A 25,434-nucleotide genomic window follows, 5' to 3' on the forward strand; every position below is an offset into this window, starting at 1 on the left:
CACAAGTCTAGACAAGTAGACTTTAAAACTGTGTTCACATCACTACACATTCTACTTGTTTTGTTACTCATGTACATGGTCATTTCAGAAATTCCTCGAATAGTCTGGTACACTAAGTATCAGTCATGATTTTCAGCTCCTAGTAACCCATTGTGTGTGATTCTGGCCTGAAGTAAGAATTTAGACATGTGGTCACTCTTGCTTACATTTTCTCTGGAAACTCAGAGAATATAGAATCAAAGAAAACATTTAAGGTACATAAACTTTTTCTGTTCTCATCAGCCTTCTCTGCTTGTGACTGATGAGAAGGAACTCTCCGACCAGCTACCATGCCAGGGTGTAAGAACAGAAAGAAGTGTAAATCAGTAACATGTAACAGGTACCTTGTAAATACTGCCCGGGGCCTGACCTTTGCCAGCCATATCTAACATTCTTCCACTTTTCAAGCATGGTTCACAAACGAGGCCGTGGGCAGCACAAATGAATTACTAAAAATATAAGCATTCAAGTGACTTTTAATATTAAAATACTTTATGAAATGATATATAAAATCATTGCATAGGATAAATTTCCTTAGCCTCCGCTTTTAAAAGTTTTCAACAACACATCTGCTGCTAGTCCTGGGGACAGGGCCCCACTGAGAACCTTTTTTTCCAGAACAGGAATCTGTTCCTGGACGGTGGGATGGGTCCTGAAATGTTCTAACACGCTTTCCTGAATGAGATTCCACATCCAAACTTTCTGCTGCCTCTGCCGCTTGGCCATCAGCTCCCCACTGGCGAGCATGAGGTCCTGGAACTCTCTCATCTTATCCCACATTTCAGTGATGCCCTCTCCGCTTCTGGCGGAGATACGAATTACCTATTGAAAAGGGAAGAACCAAAACCGTTTTACTTAAAATGACAGGAAACATCTTCATAGGAACTCTGATATTTGCCGATTAAGTCTTACAGTCTATGAAAATAGGTAAGTGAAAACGGAGACATTTTGTCACTGTATCGAAGTAAACTATACCCAGAAGTAGACTGAGGTAACTTACTACGATTACTAACTATGTGCAGAAACAAGACACTGATTTCAGGTCAAAATTTTTAGCCCAGAGGCTTATTTTGACTTAGAATTGCTCAGATGGTCCTCAGAGGCCATGCGGAGGAGCTGCGAGAGGGTCACGAGGATGAGAAGGGCAATGCTGGGTAGGTTTCCCTGAGGCCTGAGTGCTAGGAAACGGAACTACGTTGAGAAAATAGCCCCATTCCCCGTGTCAACAGTCCCTGATTCAGCAAGCACTAAGAGCCGAGCACCCAGCCCCTGCCCGGAGCAGACAGCCCTGCGCCCGGTGCAGACAAGGTGACTGCGGGAGCCCAGGGGCGGGCGGTAAGGGAGGTCACCGCTGCTCTCATTCGAGTGATTACAGCTTACTCTTTAATAACAGAGTGGCCTCCTGCACAGAAAGCTGCCCACATCAATAACAGCATACCGTTTATTACAGAACTTCTCTTTGTTTTTTCCTTCTTGAAAACAGCACCCAACAAGCATAATGGGAAGGGAAGCGATCACACCAAAAGCTTCTCTCCTACTCAAACTCTTAAGACAGAGAATCAAATCACTAATTGCTCCATAATCTTAAGAATGGTTCCTTTCAGGATGGATTTGCTATCACTTCAGAATGGCTCAAGTCAAACATTAAGCAAACTAATCTATCCCCTCGCATCTGGTTTTTGACATCTCGTGATTGAAGGATTATATTTAAAATCATGACAACCCACTCTGGCTTTGCCATAATGTTTTAAAATTCTGATCTCACATCCAAGCAAAGATTGATTCTAAGTCTAGCTTGGGACTCCCATCCTCTCTTCTAATGGGTGCAGTCCACTCAGGGTAGGAAATGCAGAACGGAACGCAAGCTGACCTTTGGTCTCCAGACTTCTGAGCGTTTGCGGAGTAACTTCAGTGCACTCACATACTCAGCCTGTATCCTTCGAGCCGGCACAATCAAGTCTCCATCAGATTTCGTTATAGCTACCAGGTCTGCCATCTCAATTATACCTCTTTTGATACCCTGAAGTGAAAAAGACAGTGATGTATCAGAAACACTTCATTTAATTATAGCAAAAAAAAAAAAAAATGGGACACCAGTCAATGCTAAGATTTTGAGAGACACACACTTCATTAACTAATTTTCCTCTGCATCCTCCCAAGCCCTGGGTACTAGGAACCACAATTACTCAACAAAAATTATTCAAAAGCACCAGCTGTTGGGATTATGGAAGTCATCTATAAGATCTCTTCCAAATTTAGAGACTAACATGAGAAAATACATTCACAATTAGAGGAAATACATCATCAAGACACAACATGAATGAGTGGCAGGGGACAAGTCCAGTTGTCTCATGATGGATTCTGTCTCTCCTGAGCTAATGCTGCAGGATGCAAAACCATCCATCATTAAGTGCTTAAAGAGAAAAGACACCTATCGCTAACACCTGCATTTCCATAAACAAAGTCTTTGAAGTTTTCCTCAAGGTTTATAATTTTTTTTTCCAATTTGCATTTGAGGAAAAATAACCTGATAGTTAAAAATGCCCCAATCTCGGTCCTACAAACACCCACACCACAGTGGTCTCTTTGGCTGGAGCTGTCCCTGTGCCCCGTTCGCTCCCCATGCTGCAGGTGGAAAAATCTAAGTTGTAGGATTAGCCCAAGGTCATAAATTCTATTACTATAAGTTAGGAAAAAACAGAGAATGTGTCTTTGACTCAGGTATTTTAGCCAATATGAATGATATTTCTTTTCTTTTTTTTTATTTGAGAGAGAGAGACAGAGAGCGTGCATGTGTACTAGTAGGGGGAGGGGCGAGGGAGAGGGAGAAGCAAACTCCCCGCTGAGCAGGGAGCCCGATGCGGGGCTCAAGCCCAGGACCCTGAGATCACCAGAGCTGAAGGCAGATGATTAACCGACTGGGCCACTCAGGAGCCCCTGAATGCTACTTCTTTTACCTACATTAATAGCAACTTAATTTACAGAAACACAACACTGGATATGTGTACTTTCAGAGATGTATACTTTGTGTCTGGGGAGAAAAAAAGTCAACATAATCACCTGCAATTCATCTCCTCCTGCTGGTGGCAGTAGTAAAACAAACATGTCAACCATATCCGCAACGGCAAACTCCGACTGGCCCACACCTGAAATTGTAAACTATTCATAGTGATGAGACTTTCTCAACTACCTTGACCACCATTTCATTCACTCGTACTCACGCTCACACACTCAAGCCGATCCCACCTTAAACACCCCCCTCTGAAGAATCTATTAAATGCACTGCCTTGCCTATGAGCACACCTGTGAGCCTCCCCACACCTCTCTCCCTCGCTTATTCCCAGTAGCCTTCGTGGCGGCTAAATGGAGAACCTCGAGATGTCCAGGGAGCAGCCTGAATAGTGTGGTTCTAATCCTAGACCATGCCTGTCAAGACTTTCAGCTTTCTGGCCTTCTCAGCCTCTGAGGAGCCCCGCAAACCCGCACCGATGGGTCAGTCTGACTATCCGTGGTCTCTCCTCTGTAAGCGTGCCGGAGAACTGGCTCAGGAACAGGCACCACCACAGGGTCGTGGAGTCTGCCATCCACTACCCCCGCCGCACTGCCCGGTAAAGGCAATGCCCCTAAGCACCCTCAGTCAGCTGCTTTCCCATTCACACCGTGGCTATTACAAACATTCACTGTGCCATGATCTCCCCCATGATGACGACCCTGGCACCTACCTGACAGCGCTCCCTCAGCGTCCCCCTTGCCCCCTCCACAGATAAGCAGGTCCAAATACCAGCCCTGCTCACTGCCTCCTCTCCAGCCTCCTTCCTTCCCATTTCCTCTGGGCCCTTGTTTTGCCTTATCTTTAACCTCTCCTTAGTCTACTGGCTCCTGTCGCCCAGCACCTCATAGGAATTGTGCTCTTGTCTTTCTCATCTGAAAACTAAACAAACCAAGAAAAAAAGACAAAAACTCACAACCTCCTCCAATTATCACCATATTTCTCACTTTCTCTTTATAACTAAGTGTCTAGGAAAACAATCAATGTATGCTCATTTGTCTTCATTACTTCACATTAATTTCAATCCACTTAAATCTGACTTCCACATCACCCGCTCCACTGAAACTCCTCTCAAGATTCTGTCCTTTGTTGGGGTGTCAGAGACTTCTAGTTGTCCATTCCATATTTATTCTTCCCCATTTCCTTACCCCAATGTTGTCAGGAGCACCGATGTACCAGGTGGAAGCCCACAGTCACCACACCCAATTTCCACCAGAGATGATCAATGACTGAAAGCAAAAGCCACCAGATGGGGTTTCCAGGGAAAATTCTTTAAAGGGGACTAACCCAGCCAGAGGTACACGTCTTCTGCCTACCCTTTTCCCCTCCTTCCATACTCTCCCTCCTCCCTCCTCCTCCTGCCTGGAATGTGGATGTGATGGTTAGAGCTTCATCAGCCATCTTTTACCCAAGAGCAACACTGAGGAGGGAAACTAAGTGCTAAGAATGGACAGCAGAGACAGAAGCCTGGGACACTGAGGGCACTGTGGAACCACCAGGCCTGCTCGGGACTGTCTGCCTCTGGGCTTCTCCTGTTGACGAGAAAATAAACCATTTTCTGTTTGAGTCACAATTATTTCGAGTCTCTGGGACAAGCAGTCAAATGCAACCTCCAGCCAATGCACTTGGTTTTTATGGTCCTCTTCTCCTTTGATTTCTCCTACTACCACACGGGCAACTCTTCCTCCATCCATCCCTACATGGTGGAGTTTCTGGTCTCTGGCCCCATCTCTCTTCACCCCCTATGTGCCTCCACATTCTATGGGCTAAGTATCCTGAACAAACCGCGGTTCTGTAAATGGGCCATGTCCTCTCACTCTCTTTATTTCACTCCAATTCCTCCTTCAACACTAAGCTCAACTGTCACCTCCTCCCGGAAGTCTTCCCTGATCCCTCAAACCTAAGTCAGGTTGTGTCACAAACATTTATCACTCAGTAGCAGTAGTTTGTCTCTCCACAAACCTGTGAATTTCTTGGGGTTTCCGTTTCAGTATTTTCATTGTGTATAGCTGCGTACTAAGGATATAAAGATGAAATAAAACATGGCCCTGTACTAAAGAGGCACCCAACTACATGAATTTTCTTAGCAAATATTATAGACATGTGAAATGTGCCTAAACACAACAGGTGTTAAGTTAATGTGTTGTTTCCAATGCTTACAGTTCTCCTCTGGCATTTACAACATACCACTCTTATATAACAGTTCTCCAAATACACGGCTTTTCTTTAAAGGTCAGGATTAGAGCCTGTATTTTCATATCTCCTATAGAACCCGAGATATCTTGTATTTAATTACACCTTAGAAAATATATGCTGAATGAACAAAATGATACTAGTTGTCACTCATCTTTTTATGGCATTCGTTATAATAGTATTTTACTGTTATGAAATAGAAAATCACACTCACCTACGGTTTCAATAAGAATGATGTCATATCCCCCTCCTTCACACAACAGAATAGCTTCATTTGTGGTCCTTGTCACACCTCCTAAAGTACCGCTGGTAGGAGATGGCCTGATATATGCATTCATATCTCTTGATAACTCAGTCATTCGGGTTTTATCACCTAAGAGTGATCCTAAAACACAGAGTTAAGATTTTCTAATCATGGAACACCTATAAGGGCCAATTATCAATCAGCTAATTCCCAGGTGAAGTGCTTTATGACATTTCTCCCCAAATCTCAAAATGATTTCATATTATTGAGCTTTAGTGCAACACAGCATGTATGATGCCAAATTAATCGTTTTAACATTTCAAGCCCTTCAAAATTTATAATGGCTTTCCACTGACTAGAGGTTCAAATCTAGATTCTTCTGCCTAGCACTAAAGGCCCTCAGAATGCAGCCCTACCTTACCTGCCCATTTTCAGCTTCCACTAGTCCTCAAATCAATCTTCCATTCCAGCCAAGATGGGTTCTTTACTGTCATCTTAACATGGTTGTCTTTATGGTTTTCAAATGGGGATGAGTTTGCCCCCAGAGGAAATCTGGCAATGTCTAGAGAGATTTTTACTTGTCACAACTGGGGGTAGGATGCTACTGGCATCTGGTGGGTAGAGGCCAAGGATACTGTTAAGCATCCTTCAATGTCAGGAAGCTGCCCAAAACAAAGAATGTCATTCGTGCCAAGGTTGAGAAACTGCTTTAATAGAAGGTCTTTGCCCATGGAACCATGTCTTACATATTCTGTAATGAGTGTTTATTCACAGTAGGCAATTAATTAATTAATTAATTTTTTTAAAAAAGATTTTATTTATTCATTTGAGAGAGAGAGAGAGAAAGAGAGAGCATGAGCGGGGGAGGGGCAGAGGGAGAAGCAGGCTTCCTGCTGAGGGGCTCGATCCCAGGACCCCGAGATCATGACCTGAGCCGAAGGCAGACGCTTAACCAACGAGCCACCCAGGCGCCCGTAGGGTTCTCATAGGTTCTAATTCTAGAGCAGACACCTACCACATATCTCAACTACCTTATTTATTGCACACAAAACTTTCTTCTAAAGTGATTTTTCTGCATGAAACCATCTCTGTGTAAGTCAACAAACTGCCAAAGCCATACTTTAAATTATTATCCTATAGATCCTAACACACTGAATTAAACATTATGAAATTACTCTCCCATCTGTCTTAGCAGTGAGTCCAAAACTGTCAGTTGCAGACCCTTAGGGAGGTCTCCAAGCTACTGCAGGGGGTCTGTGAATCCAAAGCACAACAAGGACTGAACTACAGGCCAATAAAGTAATGTTTTTCAACTTTAGCATCTTGCTGCTTTTCAAATGTATGGTACTGTAGCAATAATAAAGTAGAAATGGAAACTTACAGTGTCCTGTTAATCCTCACGTATTTTTCTTTCAAAGTCTATTTATTTTTTTTACCTGACAAAGGGACCTTCATTTTTAGTTTAAGAATTAAGAACCACATGGCTATGCAACTTTAATCAGGCTATCTTGTCAGCATATCTGCTATTACTATCTCAAGCTATTACTTTCTTTTGCTATTACAAGTATTATAGAAGACTACAAAGGTAAGAGAAAAAAGACCTTCTCCCCTGTATGAAAATGAGAGCCACTATAAAAAAATTCTTTGTTCAAGTCCTTACACCTTTAACAAAGAAAGTTCTTAGAATGTAAATAAGATGATACACTGACACGGCTTTAATCTTGAACCTTGTGAGTATAATTTTATTTTATGGTTAACATTTTTATTATTGTGACTCAAAAACTGTGCATGTTCTCAGCTACAGTTCTCAGTGGGTGGTAACAGGAATTGTTGTCCACCTCTCTACTGACCTAAAGCCCTTGAAATATGATTATATCATCTCTATTTTTTTAGCATGAAACCCATAGTATGCAAACCAAACACTTCCACAAAGCGCCCTGTATTTTCCCCTCACAACACACGTTACGTTGTAACGGCCTGTGTTCACATGTCTATTTCCCTCATTTGATGTAGCTCCGTAAGGCCAAGAGGACTGTGTCTCAGTCACCATTACATGACACAGTGCCTTCCTTGTACAATGCCTCGCCTATATCAGACATTCGAGTACTTGTTAAACGAATAACTGCAATGTGAGAGGGGTAGGGGGAAGAAAAAACTTTCCTGAATATTTATATGGTATGCTTTATGTTTTCCTTAAATGATCCTTTGGGGAAACAAAGTTTATTCATTTTCTCCCTCATGAGCTGCAAATTAAACTAAACTCGGAGTGACTGTGTGCCCTCAAACCAGTAAGTAGTTGCTGAGCCTGAGAGGTGACACACCACGCTAAGTGCTGTAGGGAGAACAGCAGTGTATTACACGGTCGGTCCCTCTAAGAGCTTTCTGTTTCACTGAACATGTAATATGAACCGGTGACAAGTTAGAAAGAGCAATAAGATTTTCTTTTAGGCTTAAGAGATGTTACAACAATATAAGAAAAAAGCGAACGAGGGATGGACCCATTTTCTGAACCGTGTAGGGGCTGATACAGCCAGGGAAAAAACAACAGGAGGGAAGAGGGCCTAATGTCAGCTTTGATAGACAAAGAGCTGGAAGTTGCTTTTGATTATCTTCAACTTCTGGCACCCATTTTCCTAGTTCTCTAAGTACCCAAGCTCGTCCTTGACTACCCACAAGCTAAGGAGCCCAAGGCCCCAAACCACCTCCCTCCATCTCCACCTCGCCGCCCCCAAAACTCCCTTCTTTCAGTGAGATCAAACTCAGCGAGAGGTTAGAAGTCACCAGACTGTGCAAATTCCCATTAAATTATAAGAGAGCCGTTTGAGCCCCTGCTCTGCAATTAAAAAAAAAAAAAAAGTCAGTGATACTCACCACCACTAGTACAAGAAGAAGGGTCCACAGCTAGCACAGATAATTTGTGCCCTCTCTCAGTAAGCATTTTTCCAAAATACTCTATAAAGGTTGATTTTCCAGCACCAGGGGGCCCAGACAATCCTACAGTAGAGAGAGACCTTCTAATTTAATGAAAGAAATGAGAGCAGCACAATGATAAGTTCTATTCAAATATTAGATTTATCTTCTATTTCTCATGTATTAAAACCATCATTAATGTATTTTACCATTTCCTAAAGTAAACAAAAAACCATTTATTTATCTAGGTTCCTGAGCAATAGGGATATAGGAAGAAAACAATTCTGAGTTCCCTATGTTCTCCAAATTCACTTTGTAAAATTACAAAATATGATCGGCCCTTTTACTATAACACAGATCTTTCTGGAAAGACTTCATTGCCTATACTGTTAATGTGCTGAGTTTCCACAACATCTGCCCACCTCTCACCATGATCAGTAATTATCCCACCTACCCCAATGCTGGACACTTTGCTCTTCCCATTGGAAAAACAACTCAGTACTCTGGAAATTCCCAGGGATTGAGAAAATTTTCTATTTATGAAAGATAATTTTTTTTCATCCTACCCATAACTCAAAATATAGGATTTAAACTGAATCCTGAAAAAATTAGCTTGTCTTAAGAAAGGCAGGAAATTTCCCTGCTTGGAGAGTTCACCGAGCATGGCAGATAAGAGCACGCACTCTGGAGCCAAGTGGCCGGTTCTGGTTCCAGCTCTCCCTTTTATGAGCTGTACAATCGTGGTGAGGTTACTTAACCATTCTGTACCTGAGTATACTCTGCAATAAAATAGATGCACTAGCATCTTCAGGTTTCTCTTCAGGTTGTTGTAAGAACTAGAGGAGTTGATATTTGCAATGTTTAGAACAGCACCTGGCATAAAGTATATAACACTGAAGCATTTAATTGTAATTTCATTCAAAAGTATGCGTAGGTCATACGGCATGCTTGGCTCCTTACTGCAATTTTCAGGGCAGGTCTCTGTCTTAAACATCTGTATGGGTGCCGAACAAACATTTGTTACTTGTAGTTATGATGGTGATAAAATAGCTACCATAAAGACACAGGTTTATCTGGCCTCACAAGACCAAGATGAAAGAACCAGAACAGCAATGAAAATTTGTGAGTTACTAGCTACGAGTGAGTTGCTGGTTAACTCTGTATATTTCTGGGATATTTTCTCTTCAAACAGCATTTAGCCGTAATAAGTAAACACTTTGTCATAACAGGAATTTCTCTTTGGGAGTCTACTATTTTTGTCTGTCTACAATACATAAAGATTATTAACAGTCAACATAGTACTCTCAAAATGAGAGTTCCTTCAGTGAAGGCAGAAGACTAGGATGTATGAACAATGCAGACTAGTACCAACATCGGTTGGTGAACTCTTTTTGAAATAATCTTTAAAGATTCATACCCTGTTACCATAAAATTAGAAAGTTTTAATCCCATATCATTAAACTGAGATGTAAGTCTAATATAATGCCAGTCAATTTTTAAGTATTTACTCAATCCTCATAAAATTTCTGCACTTTGTCCACCATTTCAAGTTTTAGTGGGAAAGTTGGTTGGAATCACCTACTTTGCCATCATGAAGCGCTCTCATCCCACCTAAACATATCTAAACTGTTTAAAAATGCACAATTAAGAAAATATAGCAAGCTTATTTGCAATTGCGGAACCTAGTCAATTGTTCAAGAAATCGAGTGAATTTCTAATATTTTTAGACAGCAAATGAATATGGTCTCTCCTTTAAAACACATTTTGGTATTGAGATGGCTGTGCTTAAAGCCAAGCAACTCCCAGAAACTCTAACAAAAAGTACCTGAAAGAAGAGAGACTTGCCCTAGAAAGACTAATGAAACACCTAAGAAGTAGAATGTTGAAATGTGATAAGGATATTTATAGTTGATATAAATACTAAAACAAGGCATTCACTTCAGACCATCAAGCAGAAGGACTACCAAGAGAAAGGAGTAAACCAGTTAACAGTTCTTCATATGCATATTCTATTCTGGGAGCCACAGCTTCTGGCCAAAATAGAAATCTTATATTATTCTCTTAAAATACAGAGACTTGGTTCAAATGACCACGACACTTTTCCCCCCAACATAACAAGACCGATATTTGCAAAAAAAAAAAGGGGGGGGGGAGGGGGATTAAAATCCAGCCCAAAATTCTGAGAAGAAAAAAAGAATTCCCATTAGATTACAAACTATGTAGACTTATCTTAAAACAGAAAATTTACAAAAATATTTACTGAACAGACTGAAAGGAAAAAAAAAAAAAAGACTGACCCACTCGAAATGCTAGTGGTTTTCCTTTATTTATTTGTTCTTGTTCTCTGTGGTAGACTAATACTTTCTGAAGAAGCACCTGGGCTAACTCTTTTTTCCTCTTGTGTGTTGATTCTATAAGAGTTATGGCCTCTGCTAAGCAGGCCCTGTGCCCTTGGATTAAACCGGTATAAAGTTTATCCACAAATCTTTGTTCTTTATCAGAAAGTTCTTCTGTGTGTTCCTTTAAGGTTGTTTGTACACATAATTTTCTCTTTAAACCATTTGACAACAACATCCATTTTGTACAATGGAGTCCAAGAGAATTAAATGGCCGAGCACAAGGGATTCCTGATCCGAGATGAGTACTTGAGTGAAAGATGAAGTGGTAGCGATGGAAAGGTGTTCTTAAAAGGCCTTTTAGGAAACGCCGGTGAGAATGTTGCAGTAGCATGGGAATATTCATTTTGTTTGTAACTGCAGAAAACACAGGTTGCTTTTTCGCTCAATGTGATTTGTGACTCCCTAGAAGAAAGAAAAACGTATTTTTGCCAGTTCAATATACAATTAAGATACTGAAGTTAGTAAAACTGCAAGCTTAGTGTTTTCCCTACATTCTAAAACACACATAATCAGGCTTCTTGGCAGTACAAATGGGTGAAAGTTTCTTACCAAACCTAAGAGAAAAGATGCCCCCTTGCCTACAGTTAATATTCAGAGTAGCCCAAATGATGGATTATTGCTCTACTGTAAAATAGAATGTACATTAAAATTTTCTTCCAGGGGCACCTGGGTGGCTCAGTCGTTAAGCGTCTGCCTTCGGCTCAGGTCATGATCCCAGGGTCCTGGGATGGATCCCCGCATCGGGCTCTCCGCTCTGTGGGAAGCCTGCTTCTCCCTCTCCCACTCCCCCTGCTTGTGTTCCCTCTCTCTCTGTGTGTCTCTCTCTGTCAAATAAATAAAATCTTTAAAAAAATAAAATAAAATTTTCTTCTAAACAAAAAATAAATATACAAAAACCCTGTTAGGGTAGAAATCTTATGTCATGTTTATTTTCTTCTGTCTACAGACTACAATTTCCTCAGATCAAACAGACCTTATTTTGAGGCTCATTCAAAAGGTAAAAAACAAAACAAAACAAAACAAAAAAACAAACTTCTGATGCTAGCTTTTTATTCTTTCTCTACCAAAAAAAAAAAATGTGATTAATAGTGTAGGCACTTGAGGCATAAGTTTAGATAAATGTACGTATTCAATGGGCTCACCCCGGAACACAGATATATGTAAAGAATGGCCTAACATAAGCACACCATCACCATCACCATCACCATCACCATCACCACCAATGCCACCACCCTGGGCCTTCGTGTGAAATGAACTGTGAGGTGTGTATGGTAACTAGATCAATGTATTTCCAAGTAAGACCCAAACTGCCTGGTACTTACTAAAAATGCATATTCCCAGCCCCACACATCAGAATCTCCGTGGGTAAATAAGCACACTCAAGTCTGAACCACTATGGAATTAGATGAGGACGCTTTACTTAGATTTACTGATAATCTCCATTTCAAATTGTATTCAACAATGAAAGCTGACACAGTAACATGGAGAGTCAGGAAAGTACAGAGGGTATGAGCCATGGCCACTCTGAGTCTCTGTCACGTCAGCTATCGTGATACTGACCACTCCGTGCCTCAGCATCGTCTTGAGTTAAGAGAAGAGGTAAAGAGAATAGGATGGCTGTGAGAATGAATTCAGTTAATTCATGTAAAGAGCCTCATGTAAAAAGCCTGGAACAGTGCCTAGCATAGAGTAAGAGCTCAATAAACATTAGCTTTTATTTTATACTAATTTATAAAACATCAGTAAAAATTAGGTCATAGACCTAGCTTCCAGTGGCAAACCAAAATTTACATACAAATGATACATATGGCCTACCAAATTTGGCTTTATGATTATTTGAAAATTTTGGTTTTCAACTACCTCATAGCAGAATGAAATAAATTACTTTATTGCTCCGAAGTACCTCTCTACATTGTATTTCAAGGCCAATCCCTAGCATGAAATTAATTTTACTAAATAACATTCTAATAGGAAAAAAGAAGACATATTTTAAGTTTTTTTTTTTTATTGTTAGAACTATAACTGCTCATTTTTCTGTTTTGGGGGGAACAGGGGACATTATGACTTCTATTTTGACAAAATTCGTCTTATTCGAAAAGGAAAATTTATGGAAAACCGTGTAAAAATGGTTCTAAAAAAAACAATTTAAAACATCCACTACCACCCTTCACACAGACATACAAAAAGACATTTAAAACAACACAGTTAAAAGGGGATCTATTTTGGAAGCTCTCTTTAAGCACACTTCTCGACAATACCATGGCCGTTACAACACACTGGAAGCTCATGGGGAAGAACTGTATTTTTACTCAACCAGTCACTATTTTCTGAGCACATACCGCTCTTCAGGTCCCATCCTAGGTTTAAGAATCACAGTGATGGGGCGCCTGGGTGGCTCAGTCGGTTAAGCGACTGCCTTCGGCTCAGGTCATGATCCTGGAGTCCCGGGGATCGAGTCCCGCATCCGGTTCCCTGCTCGGCGGGGAGTCTGCTTCTCCCTCTGACCCTCCTCCCTCTCGTGCTCTCTGTCTCTCATTCTCTCTCTCTCAAATAAATAAATAAAATCTTAAAAAAAAAAAAAAGAATCACAATGATGACAGTGTTACTGTTGGTGATGACAATGATGTTTACTATGTTCCAGTCATTCTACTATGACCTTCTGTATTAGTTTCCTAGGGCTGCTGTGACAAATTACGAAAAACTGGGGGGCTTAAAACAACAGATTTATTCTCTCACCGTTCTGGAGGCTGGAAGTCAGCAATCCCAGTGTTAGCAGGCCTGCGCCCCCTCTGAAGGCTCTAGGGGAGCCTGTCCCCTGTTCCCCCAGCTCCTGGTGGCTGAGGGTGTGCTACACAAGTGCCATCTCTGCCTCTGGCTTTCCATGGCCTTCTCTTCTCTTTGTGTCTCTCCTCTGTGTGGAGATTTGTCACTGAACTGGCTCCACTCAGATAATCCAAGATGACTTCATCTCAAGCTCTTTAACTTAGGGGTGCCTGCGTGGCTCAGTCAGGTTAAGCGTCTGACTCTTGGTTTTGGCTCAGGTCATGACCTCAGGGTCGTGAGACTGAGCCCCCAGTCGGGCTCCGCGCTGGACGTGAAGCCTAAGATCCTCTCTCCTCTCCTTCTGCCCCCGCCCCTCGCCACCCCGCTCACACACGGTGTCTCTTAAAAAAAAAAAAAAAAAGATCCTTAACTTAATGGCATCTGTCATCTGCAAAAACCCCTTTTTCCAAATAAAAGTCACATTCACAAGTTCCAGGGATTAGGACATGGGTATATCTTTTCGAAGGCCACCACTCAATCCACTATACCTTCTTAGGTGGACTGTTACATTATATTACCCTAAATGACATAATCCCAGCACTTCAAAAGCCCACAGAATAATAAACACGATGTCCAAAAAAACCCACAAAGTGCTGTGGGAACAGACAAAATTATAGAAACTAACTCTCCTTGGGGAGTAGAAGGTTCAAGTCATGGAGGGGTCAGTGTCAAGGCTGGGTCCAAAAGGATACAAAAAAACAAAACTGGAGAAGGCAGGCCTTCCAGGCTGAGGACTTAAATGTACAGAGTCACAGTTGGTCTCTTCCCTGCCATATCAGAGAAGACTGAGCAATTGAGTGAGACAGAAGCCTGGTGTCTACAGGGAACTAGTGATAGGAAATGAAGCTGGACCAGGATGTAAACTGAGGCTCCTTGTTGGCAGTGGAGAAATGACAGAGATCTTTACAGAGATTAGTGACATAATCAACTTGGGTTTTTAGGGAGATAACACTAGGAGCAGTGGTGAGAAGTCAAGAGGAATCAGACCCTGGTAATGTAAAGCCCAGCTTAGGAAACCCTAGCAAAGATCCAAAAGAGATGATGAGCACCTGGACTTAGGCAGGGCATTAAGGGAAAGAGAAGTCACATTCAAGACCCTGTTGTCCACATTAGAATCCTCAAAGCTAACGATGGAGGCTGGCACGTTGCAATTCTTGAAAAAACACAAAAAAAGGCTGCTGATCCGAACCTAATTTCATTTCCCACCAGCCTGTCACTCAAGAGTTTATAAACCATTTCCAAATACTTCATCTCACTTTACTCTCTCAATTTTATGATGACATTATTATTATTATTTATTCTCATGTAACAAGGGAGGGAAAACAAGAGTGAGTTAGGTGACTAATGTCATAGCCAATGGGAGGGCCAGGACTCAAACCCAGGTCTTTTGACTCTCTATGGCATTTTTTCTTAATAAATTATTTCAGGATCAAGAAGAAGTCCTTTGGCTAAAAGGTAAAGAGGTATTAGTAACCCTGCCCCTTCCAAAGCAAGTAAAAAGCATTTTTAAAAAGTGTGCGGTGAGGGTGCCTGGGTGGCTCAGTAGGTTAAATGTCTGATTCTTGGTTTCGGCTCAGGTCATGATCTCATGAGTCATGGGATCAAGCTCAGTGGGAAGTTTGCTTGAGATTTTCTCCCTCTGCCCCTCCCCCAACTCTCTCTCTCTTTCTAAAATAAATACCTTTTTAAAATTAAAAAAAAAAAAAAAAGTGTGCAGTGATAGTGATGGCATTAGGAAGAGCCAAAGACCAGAGAAAGAGGAAATGCTGACAAGGATACAGAACATTCTTACTACCAAACCTAGTCCTATCCTTCCATAGGAGAGATGCTATCTATGTAGTCTAAGAAAAAATTGTAACTATCTAAAATATGCCCTTTAATTAACAAATCTTACCATGACTACCTCTTGTTACCCAACAAAGCTATGATCAAAAAAGAGAAAGTAATATGTTGAGAGAGAGAGAAACAAGATTATAAAGCATTCATTCAACAAAGATTTGACAATTTACCATGGGTCATGCAATAGTCTAGCACTGGGGATACAACAATGATCAAAATAGAACAAAGTTCTTGACCTCATAAAGCCAACATTCTAGTAAGGGAAGACAGACTATAGATGTATAAATAAGGAGGCCAGTGTGGCTAGATGTGAATAAGCAAGAGAAAAAGTAAAAGAGAGAAGGTTAAAGAGGGGGTCAGATATACAGCCATAGATATGACTGAAGAACTTTTGACTGTGAATGAGAAGGGAAGCAGTAGGACCAAGAACCTGATTTGACTTCTGTTCTAAAAGGATCTGATGGTGATGCAAGAACAGAAATGGGAAGACCAGCTAAGAGATTACTGCAATAATGCACATGAGAACTGATGAGCACATGGACCACATGGGGATGGTGTTAAATAAGATTCTGGATGAATTCTAAAGGACCTGCTAATAAATGAGATGTGGGAGGGAAGAGAAAGAGAACAGTCAGGATTTAGCACAGGTTTTACCCTGAGCCACAGCAAAGATGGAGTTGCCCTTTAATGAGCTGAGGAAGACTGCAGGAGGTCAAGTTTCAGGTAAGATCAGGCATGTTTAGTTTCCGATACCTTAAGTTTGAGATGCCCACCAAATATCCAGGTGGGATCCTGAGTGGGCAGTTGCATTACTAGCATAAGGAAAAGGTCAGAGCTTCCGTGTAAATTTGAGAATCATTAAGTATTTAGGTGTTAATTAAATCTATGAGACCAAATGAGATTAGCAGAAGAGTGGCTGGAGATAAAGAGGTGTTATACCATTTTTCATAAAATTTTACACACACACACACACACACACAGAAATACATATGTCAAAATGTTAACTTCGTCTATAGGTAAGTGGTATTACAGTGCTTATATGTTGTTTTTGGCTAATCATATTTTTCTGTTGTAGGCAGAATAATGCCGCCCCCCCCCCCCCCAAAGACGTCCATGTCTTAATGCCTGGGACCTATGAATATGTTACGTTAAATGGTAAAGGGGAATTAAAGTTGCAGATGGAATTAAGGTTGCTTATCAGCTGACCTTAAGATAAAACAATTATCCTGGATTATCCAGGTGGACCCAATATAACACCAAAGTCCTTTAAAGAAAGAGGGAGGTGGAAGAGCGAAATGATGTTATATGATGAGGACTCAGCCCACCCTTGCTGAACCTCTAGGATGGAACAAAGGGCTACCAATGCCTTGATTTTAGCCCAGTAAAACCCATGTCAGACTTCTGACCTACAGAACTGTAAAATGATAAATCTGTGTTGTTTTAAGCCATTAAGTTTGTGGTTATTTGTTACAGTAGCAGAAGAAAACTAATACAGTTGCTATGGCAAAAAAATCTTTTTTAAAGATAAAACATAGAATTTGTATACTTTTAATAAGAAATGTCTAATAACTTCTCATGATTAACTTTTTACCTCTGACTGTATCTATAACCTGTAACCTGCTTCCTTCTGCATTGAGATTTCTTCATAATGTGACAATCAAACTTGATGAGTCCTTAAACAGTTACTATGACCATCAGCATTACATTCAATGTATATTTATATGTCAATTTCTAAATTAAACATAAAATTAGCATATATACTTAAAAACCTAGTAAAAAGAATTATGTACAAGGTGAAATAAGTGATAATCATATTTTAGCTATGCTTCTATGCACAGACATTCTATCAGAATCATCACATTAAGATATGAAGTTCAGTAGTACTCTGAAATGATGTGATACACACGGGCTAGTAATCATTTTGAGCACGGCAGCTTTAAAAAAAAGTCTTAAAAAAAAAAAAAAAGTCTAAGGGCGCCTGTGTGGATCAGTGGGTTAAGCATCTGCCTTCGGCTCAGGTCATGATCCCGGGGTCCTGGGATCAAGTCCCACACCAGGCTCCCTGCTGCTTCTCCCTCTCCCTCTTCCTGCCACTCTGCCTACTTGTGCGAGCTCTCTCTCTCTAAGACTAAATAAAATCCTTAAAAAAAAATCTATATGCTTAATAAAAATTAGGTGTCTAGAATGCTTATCTTCCACTTTTTTGCCTAACAAAGTCCTACTCAGTTCAAATATCACCTCTTCTAGGACACATCTTCACTACCTTTCTCAGGCAATCAACTGTTCCATCTGCAAAGCTCCACAGCCTTTTATTCATCTTGTTTTCTAATTCATCTATTTACAGATCTCTACTCACCAATTCTCCTCCCTGAGCCCAGTTGATGATCCTCCCAGAGAAGAGACAATCTCTTATTCTTAGTTTCCTCAGAATCCAGTACAGTGTTAGGCACATGGTAACCTGTTAAATTCTTTTAAGGTTCATGAGTGGGTTCTCTACTTTATGTTGATCTAATATACTAGAAAGAAAAGTTTGAGTAACGTCCTTAACTTGTGTGATCTGAGAATCTTTACTAAAAGCATTCTACCTTCTAAATTCCTTGTTTTGAATCAAGGCAACTTTGACATCTAACTAATGTTCCCAAACAGAAAAACAGGTAAGTTTGTAAGGAATCAAAACCCAGTAACAAGAGCTTTACTAGACGAAAATATGTCCACTGATAATAATGCAAACAATATTCCCTAAATAAATGAGATGAATAAAACTTGTCTAATAAATAGTACACAGGTTGCTCTAACATTTAGCTATTTCTTACAACAATTTAATCAAAGTCTTTCCCAGAAAATCCATGCCAACAACCTGACAAGCTTATGGTTTATATTGCAGGGTTTATCACAATTTGGAATTGTGAAGTTCTCTATCCTTTGATGCCAATACAAATCTTAAAAGGCCTTTAAGTGAAAACAAAGAGCCAGGAAAAGGATGCTATCATTTTCCCCCATTCTTCTGCCAAAACCAAAAGGCTACCCAGATGTACATAATTCAAGGTTTTTACCCCTTCAAATCTCTCCATGGGGGCTGACTTCCTTGGTGGCCCCAACCCTTCTGGACCATGTGAATGGCAGAACAGCAGCTGCTACCTTTCACAGACCGTTTATTATGTGTGAGGCATTTCTGCATACACTTCTTCAGCTAAGCCTCACAACAGTACACAGGATTCTATTTTACAGGTGAGGCTCAATAAAGTTACATTGATTGACCAAGGCCTCACAACTAGTGGCAGAACTTGGGAAAAACGACAGATTTTAAAAATCCAGATGTATATGAAGAGACGTGGTATCATGTCACACCAAGGGAATACGAAATAACCCTTTACATTTAAATATGGAATGATTATGGCAAGCTGTTAATCTTCATTTTGTTTTTGTTTTTTTTTCTTTTTTGCTTAGGCCAAAATGAGAAATTGGTTTACATTTTTCTGTGCAAACCTTAACAGTAGGCCATCCCAATAGTGTATAAGGTGACAGAACAGATCAAATTTCTACAATTTTTAAATGTTTTTCACTCCACAGAGAATAATTCACACCTGATAATTAAGTGCATAACACACTTAAACTGATTAATTTAACCTCAACCAGATTTTAAAGAAGTCCATAATTTCTGGGCGCCTGGGTGGCTTGGTTGGTTGGGCAACTGCCTTGGGCTCGGGTTATGGTCTGGGAGTCCTGGGATCGAGTCCTGCATTGGGCTCCCGGCTCAGCGGGGAGCCTGCTTCTCCCTCTGACCCTCCCCCCTCTCATGCTGCTTCTCTCTCTCTCATATAAAATAAAAATCTTAAAAAAAAAATAAGTCCATAATTTCTTTTAAACCAATGTAACTCATCCTTTATGAACAACTCTCTACCCTTGTAACATGTCACTGGCAGAACAGACTACTAGAGTGGCAAAATCATGGAGGCAGGGAGAAAGACTTCCCATCTGCTTATGTAACTAAGCATCTTTTCCTGCTTTCTTATGGAAAGAAATTTTAAAACTTAGCCAATAATCAAACTGTTTCAATGAATTTTAATGATTCCTGAGAATCACGGAGGTCTCATCCTACAATTTTAAGTTGAGTACTACCAGAATACAAGAGAAATTTCTAGCATTTACAACATTCAGTAAGAGCCCTCAAAGCACTGCCATTCTTAATAAACCAGAATGTTAATTTATTAATATACAATGAAAAATATCAAGTGGGCAAAAATACTAAAATAAATAGGTAAGTGAACCCCCCTTTCAGGCAAAAAGGTTCCTATGGACAGCAGCATTTTAAGATTCACATTTGTTTTCCTCCAATCTCTTTTTAAATTCCTTTTTTTTTTGAGAGAGAGCACGTGCCCAGGTGTGTCTGTGGGGGGCGGGGGTGCAGAGGGAGAGCGAGAGAATCTTAAGCAGGCTCTATGCCCAGCATGGTGCTCGAAGTGGGGCTCCATCTTACCACCCTGAGATCATGATCTGAGCCGAAATCAAATGTCAGAGGTTTAACCCACTGAGTCACCCAGGCGCCCCTCCAATATCTCCTTAATATCCATCCCCTCTTCCCCACCCTCCTTCCCACATTTCTCTACTATAATGGCTTTCAAGCTCTGATCAATGTCCATAGGAAGAAATGCACTTACATTAGTCTACATGTAGGAATATAACTCAAACAAAAGTTTCACAAAACACTTCTTACTGCTAGTACATGTGATACACTCTAATATTATCTTTTCTATTGTTTTTTTTTAATGCAGATGGCAAACTACCACAGCCACAATCTTAGGTTTGAAAAATGCTGATCTACTCTAGATACCTCTATGACCATTATTAATTCATCTTCCATATTACCACTTGTCATAAAATGTAAATCTATTTTACTCATCTGCTTAAAATACATAAAAAGTTCCCTCTGCCTTATTTGTAAAATACATACATACATACATAAATTAATTAATTAAATAGTTTTTCTTTAATTCAGCCATTCATTTCTCAGCAGCTATTTACTGAGAACCTACTGAATGCTAGGTACTGTGCTATACATTGCTATATGGGTCCAACATAGGTCCTTAACATTGTAAAGTCTACAATCCAGCTAAGACAGTTACTACAAAAATATTACATACTCTTTAGGAGTGCTCTTATCTACCTCTCCAACTTCATTCATTCCCCTCCTTCACTTTTACCACACTGCTATAACTATTCTGATTTGCACACAGGTCCCAGAAAAACCACACACTTTGGCCATTGTCCACAATATTCCTTCTGATTAGAACGTCCTTCTTTTCTTTAATCATCTCACAAATTCCTCTTCAGCCTTCAAGAATCAACTCAAGTGTCTCCTCTAGAACAGTTCTCCACTCCCCCTTTCCATGCCCTTTCCGTTGTCACTCCTTTCTTGTCATCATGTATAGGTCACATCCCTCTATTATAATGTTGGTCACATTGTTTTAAGTTGTTAGTCTTGCCTAGACTATGAGTTATCTTAGTTATCAATAAACAGCATAATTTATTGCTCACAGAATAAATTAACGTATACTATAATTGTATATGGGTCAATAACTCCATTATGCTGATTACTCAATTAATCAATGTCTGGAAACATATATTTTTCTAGATATTTACAGTAAATATATATTTATTTTAAGGACTTTCTTTTTAAAGTCTTATTTCAATATGTGGATGTTTTCCTTCATTAAAAATTTGCTCAGCAGCAGCCAGTCTGACTTGGGATATTTGTCTTGAAATTGATCCAATGAATATTCTCAATTTCAATAACTACTCTGGCAAGAAAAAGCATATAGGATTTCCAAAATCAATACATTAGGTCAGTGTCTGCAGCACAGCACAGTTCATACAGGCAGGGCAATATTACGCCATGTGTTTCCATTTCTCAGTGCTAATCATTTTTGATTTGAAGATAAACTGTCAGATGCCATTAATCTGTTTACCATCTCCCACCATACCCCACAGAGGATTTTACATTGTCCTTTCCCAATAATCGCAGGAAATTTTGGTAGAGCAGAATGACTTTTTAAAAAAGCAACCTTTAAATAGGTCATTGTTATATAAGAGTAACATCGAATACATACCGAACTCATGCAGGGAATATCCTATGGTTCTCTGTCCACTTTACCTTTTATCACTTTTCCAGTTAAGACTCAGATCTCCCCATTTCCACTTTTAGGATTCTAAATCTGTTTGGAAAATCTCTATTTTTCTAAAGTTCATCATTGTTAAACATTTTCATTCATTCCCATTGCTAACACTCAAGTTCAAATCCAAACTGGTCTTAGGGAGCCCTGTGTACAATCTGCATATGAGGGACCCACATGCCCACATGGCAACAGGCAGCTAAGGGGCAAATGTTTCAAGCACTCACCAGCCCTTTCCATGCCAAATACAGGTTTTCTTTGGACATCATCAAATATCTCAAGTTGAGATTTACATTTCTTATGATTATATAATGTTTCATATCTGTTTTGCCTCTAATAGAATACAGCCCTTAAAATAACTGAGTTGTTCCCTTTTTAAAATTCTTATTACCTTGAACACAAAACGATGTTAAGTGTTTACCAGTAAAAGAGTATTTTGGACATTGTAGATAATCCCAAAATGATTAAGAATCTGCACAGGCTTTCGGGAAACGTGGTTTCCTACCAACTTGGAAAAGCTATAGTAATCTATTTGTTTTCCAGAATATATGTATTTGGGCACAGCTCTTAAGAAAGGTAATAAAAGAAATTTTATGCCATTTTTGCTTAGGTGGTCTTTTATGTGCTAATGAGAAATATAAATCATTTGAATACAGTACGTCTGCCGGAAAGGACTTAGTCCATGCCTCTCCAGAGTATTTGATAAAGCCTAGATACTCCTTGTGACTTTCGGTTTGAACCTTACTTTTATATCCTGGATTTTATTCCATAAAAGAGGAGTTTTAATTTCACTCTTGGGGAGAAGCTATCGTGCCCTTCTCTGATCCATTCTCTGGTTAATCATTCGCCAGGTTTGGCAGCGGCAAGGGACCAGCAACCTTACCAAAACCTCCTTACTGTGGTACAACGGTAAGCTCACAACCCTGCCTAGATTGATGTAGATTTTAAAACACTGCTTACAGAGCATTTCCTTTTTAAGGAAAAAAACAACGGAACTTCCCTCTGAACCCATTTTGCCGACGCCTGCCAGTCAGCACATATCCCGCATTCCCAGCATCACCCAATTCAACAATATTCTCCTTTCCTTCCCCCACCCCAAATCCTCCAGGGGGCGCCCCCGACACCGGGGTGGGCCCCCACCAGCAGCCCGCGGCGGGAGCCCAACTCCGGCTCCGGACGCCGCGCGCAACCCCCGCCCCGCACTCACCCACCGGACGACATGGAAGTGCGGCCCGCCCCTTCCGCCGGACAGGGTTCGCCCCGCCCCGCGCTGGCCGCGGCGCGCAGGCGCAGGGCTCACAGCTGGACGCGAGAAGCCCAGGGGCGCCCGGGGGCCGGCGGAGGCGTTGGGCGGGGCTAGGGTCTCGGCGGACGTGGCCGCGGACGTGGCCGCGGAATTCCGGCGTGTGTGGGGGACGCGTGTGCGTGAAGGCCTGCGGGCCTGCGTCGGGGGTGGGAAGTCGGTGGGGCGCCGGGAAGCTGTCGGGAAGTGAAGAGGGGGAAGGTAGTTTATGGCTTTCGGGTAGCTTTTCTCCGGGTCCTTATTCGGTCGTCCACCTCCAGAGCTCGAGGGTAACATTCATACCCTCCCGGCCTTGGCGCGTTGAGAAGTCCGGGAGACGGAGGCAGAGTGCAGCCCCGGGGCCCCGCGGCATCGGCGGGCCGCAATCGCAGACCCCTTTTTTCCAATCCCAGAAGCTTCGAGTGTGGGGTAGAGGGCGAGACGTGGGATGTTTGACAAACGGTAACAGCAGGAAGACCCCAAAACTCCGGAAAGCCGTTTCCAGCCTACTGGAATAAATGCTCAATCGAAATAGACCTCAAGTGTTTAAGCCATGGCATAGTTTTTTTTTCTCTTAAAAGTTACCATTCGTATTAACATTACTTGTACCAAAAGTAAGGACCCGCGACTGCCCTCGGAAACTCATCGAGGGGGAAAGGCTCCCGGTTGAAATGGAGATGAAAACGAACATGCTTAATATTTGGTACCTCACTGCGGGGCTGGAATGATAATGATGATTAATTTTTTGAAAACCTGTTGGATTATATAATAAGTAGTAAAACCTAAGTTTTACCTGAGTTCTAGGATTTTTAGGGAAAACTGAAGACTCCCAAATGTATGCTGTGATGTAATAAAGACAGCACCAATAGGCATTAAATAGCAAGCATCAAATTATGACAAATAGAAATGGTCCTAACTGGGGTCTATATTATAATTAATATCCGGAGCCAAGACCACAATCTGATATGCCCAACCCCACCCCATCCCGCCATGATATGCATACTTGAATGCATTTGTGAGGGGTTAGGACTTACTCAAGTACTTGGTATGGGTTCGTTCTTGTTGGACATAGAACGATAAAAAATAATGAACTGTTGGTTTTCATTACTGTCTTCATTAGTATTCAGACTAAAAGACCACCACTTTTACCCCAGTTGTAATTGACCCAAGTATAGTCAATTACGGAAAACTAAACATAAGTCTTAAGTGAAGTAAAGGGCCTAGTGGAAAACATGGAAGCAGATCTGGTTTCAAGTCTCAGCTCCCGAACACAGTAAATACAATAAGGATAAAAACTTGGTAGAAGTTACTTCATTTCTTTAAGTTTGGAGTTACTCATTTGTACAATGGTTTGTGTTTTGTTTTTTATTTTTTGGTATTAAATTTTATGAAAGCTCTGTTTGCATTACCTAAGGAAATGAGGAAAATTTGTTAATTTAAAAATGATTTTTAATCCTTACCTGGTTTTTATTCTACAAACTGTTAAACACTTTAGTTCATTTCACTTTTTTTTTTTTTTTAATCCAGGTGTTTCCTAAACTGTTCTATGGAACGTTAGTCCATTGCAAAACGTTAATAGATGTTTCATGGAAAAAATTTCCAGCATCAGTACTGGGAAAACACATGCCTGTTGCTGTGAGGTTGTTTCAAGTACATCCATGTAGCATTCTTGCCAAAAACATTTAGCCTGAATCTGTGAGGAACACTCGGATAAATTCACAATGTGATTTATTTGGACTTTTCAGTGTAAGGTCAAGGCACAGAAGAAATAAAAAAAGGACCAGTTTGCAGTTAGGGCAACTGAACTGGATAGGATCGTGGATTTTTTAAGTTTTAGAAGAATTCTGTGGACAATTGGAAATTTGAACATGGAAGCAAAATTAGATACATTGTTGACTTAAATTTCTCAGGTATGATAAATTGTGTTTATTACAAGAATGCTTTTGTTCTTAGGAGGTGCATGTTCAAGTAGGGGAGAGATCATGATATCTGTCTGGGAACTTCTTTCAAATAGTTCAGGCCAAAAAAAAAGTATGTATGTAAAGAGAAAACAGCCCCTGTGTTAATTATGGTTCTAGGTGAAGAGCATATGAATGTTCTTTCAACTCTTCTATAGGTTTGAAATTTTTAAAAATTAAAAGTTGGGGAAGAAATTATAGCTAGCAGCTACTAGTTTTCCTTTTTTTCCCCCTAACTAGCAATTACCTTAAAATACACTGGTAATGCTTATTTATAGGAAAATACAAAGTTCATTTACATACTAGTTTTCTTATAATCTGACCTTGAGAAATGGTGTGCCATGTCTAAGAACTGTAGGAAACTGAGAAATTACCTCATTCTTAAAGGCATGATATTGAATCTACACTGAGGCCTATTCACTGAGTAATGTTCAGGTACATCATCCAATGACCCCTGCTCTATGCTGTGTATGTTGTCATCTGTTAATAGTTTTTAAAATGTTCGTTTATTCCTACAAATATTTCCTT

At 40.5% G+C, this 25,434-nt stretch overlaps 1 protein-coding gene across 8 annotated transcripts in view; it reads right to left on the bottom strand.

The window, feature by feature from the left end:
- Positions 1 to 497: 497 nt before the first annotated feature.
- MMAA (metabolism of cobalamin associated A) overlaps positions 498 to 25,434 on the bottom strand; it is a 30,607-nt gene continuing 5,670 nt past the window's right edge. Inside the window, exons 1-8 of one of the 8 annotated variants that reach the window (XM_081811825.1) lie at positions 21,604 to 22,829; positions 17,853 to 17,954; positions 10,733 to 11,236; positions 8,397 to 8,519; positions 5,496 to 5,666; positions 3,100 to 3,185; positions 1,910 to 2,059; positions 498 to 861 (exon numbers count right to left, since the gene is read on the bottom strand). In XM_081811825.1, the coding sequence (XP_081667951.1) occupies positions 574 to 861; positions 1,910 to 2,059; positions 3,100 to 3,185; positions 5,496 to 5,666; positions 8,397 to 8,519; positions 10,733 to 11,177 (1,263 nt within the window). In that variant the 5' untranslated portion in view covers positions 11,178 to 11,236; positions 17,853 to 17,954; positions 21,604 to 22,829 and the 3' untranslated portion in view covers positions 498 to 573. Of the gene's footprint in view, positions 862 to 1,909; positions 2,060 to 3,099; positions 3,186 to 5,495; positions 5,667 to 8,396; positions 8,520 to 10,732; positions 11,237 to 13,173; positions 13,363 to 17,852; positions 21,577 to 21,603; positions 22,830 to 22,873; positions 22,986 to 25,434 lie in introns of those variants that run through there. The other 7 variants (XM_081811824.1, XM_081811820.1, XM_081811821.1 and 4 more) reach the window with 7 other exon arrangements.

Source organism: Leptonychotes weddellii, chromosome 2 (assembly GCF_054177405.1).
Source record: "Leptonychotes weddellii isolate Sample4059 chromosome 2, ASM5417740v2, whole genome shotgun sequence".
Taxonomy (NCBI): Eukaryota; Metazoa; Chordata; class Mammalia; order Carnivora; family Phocidae; genus Leptonychotes; species Leptonychotes weddellii.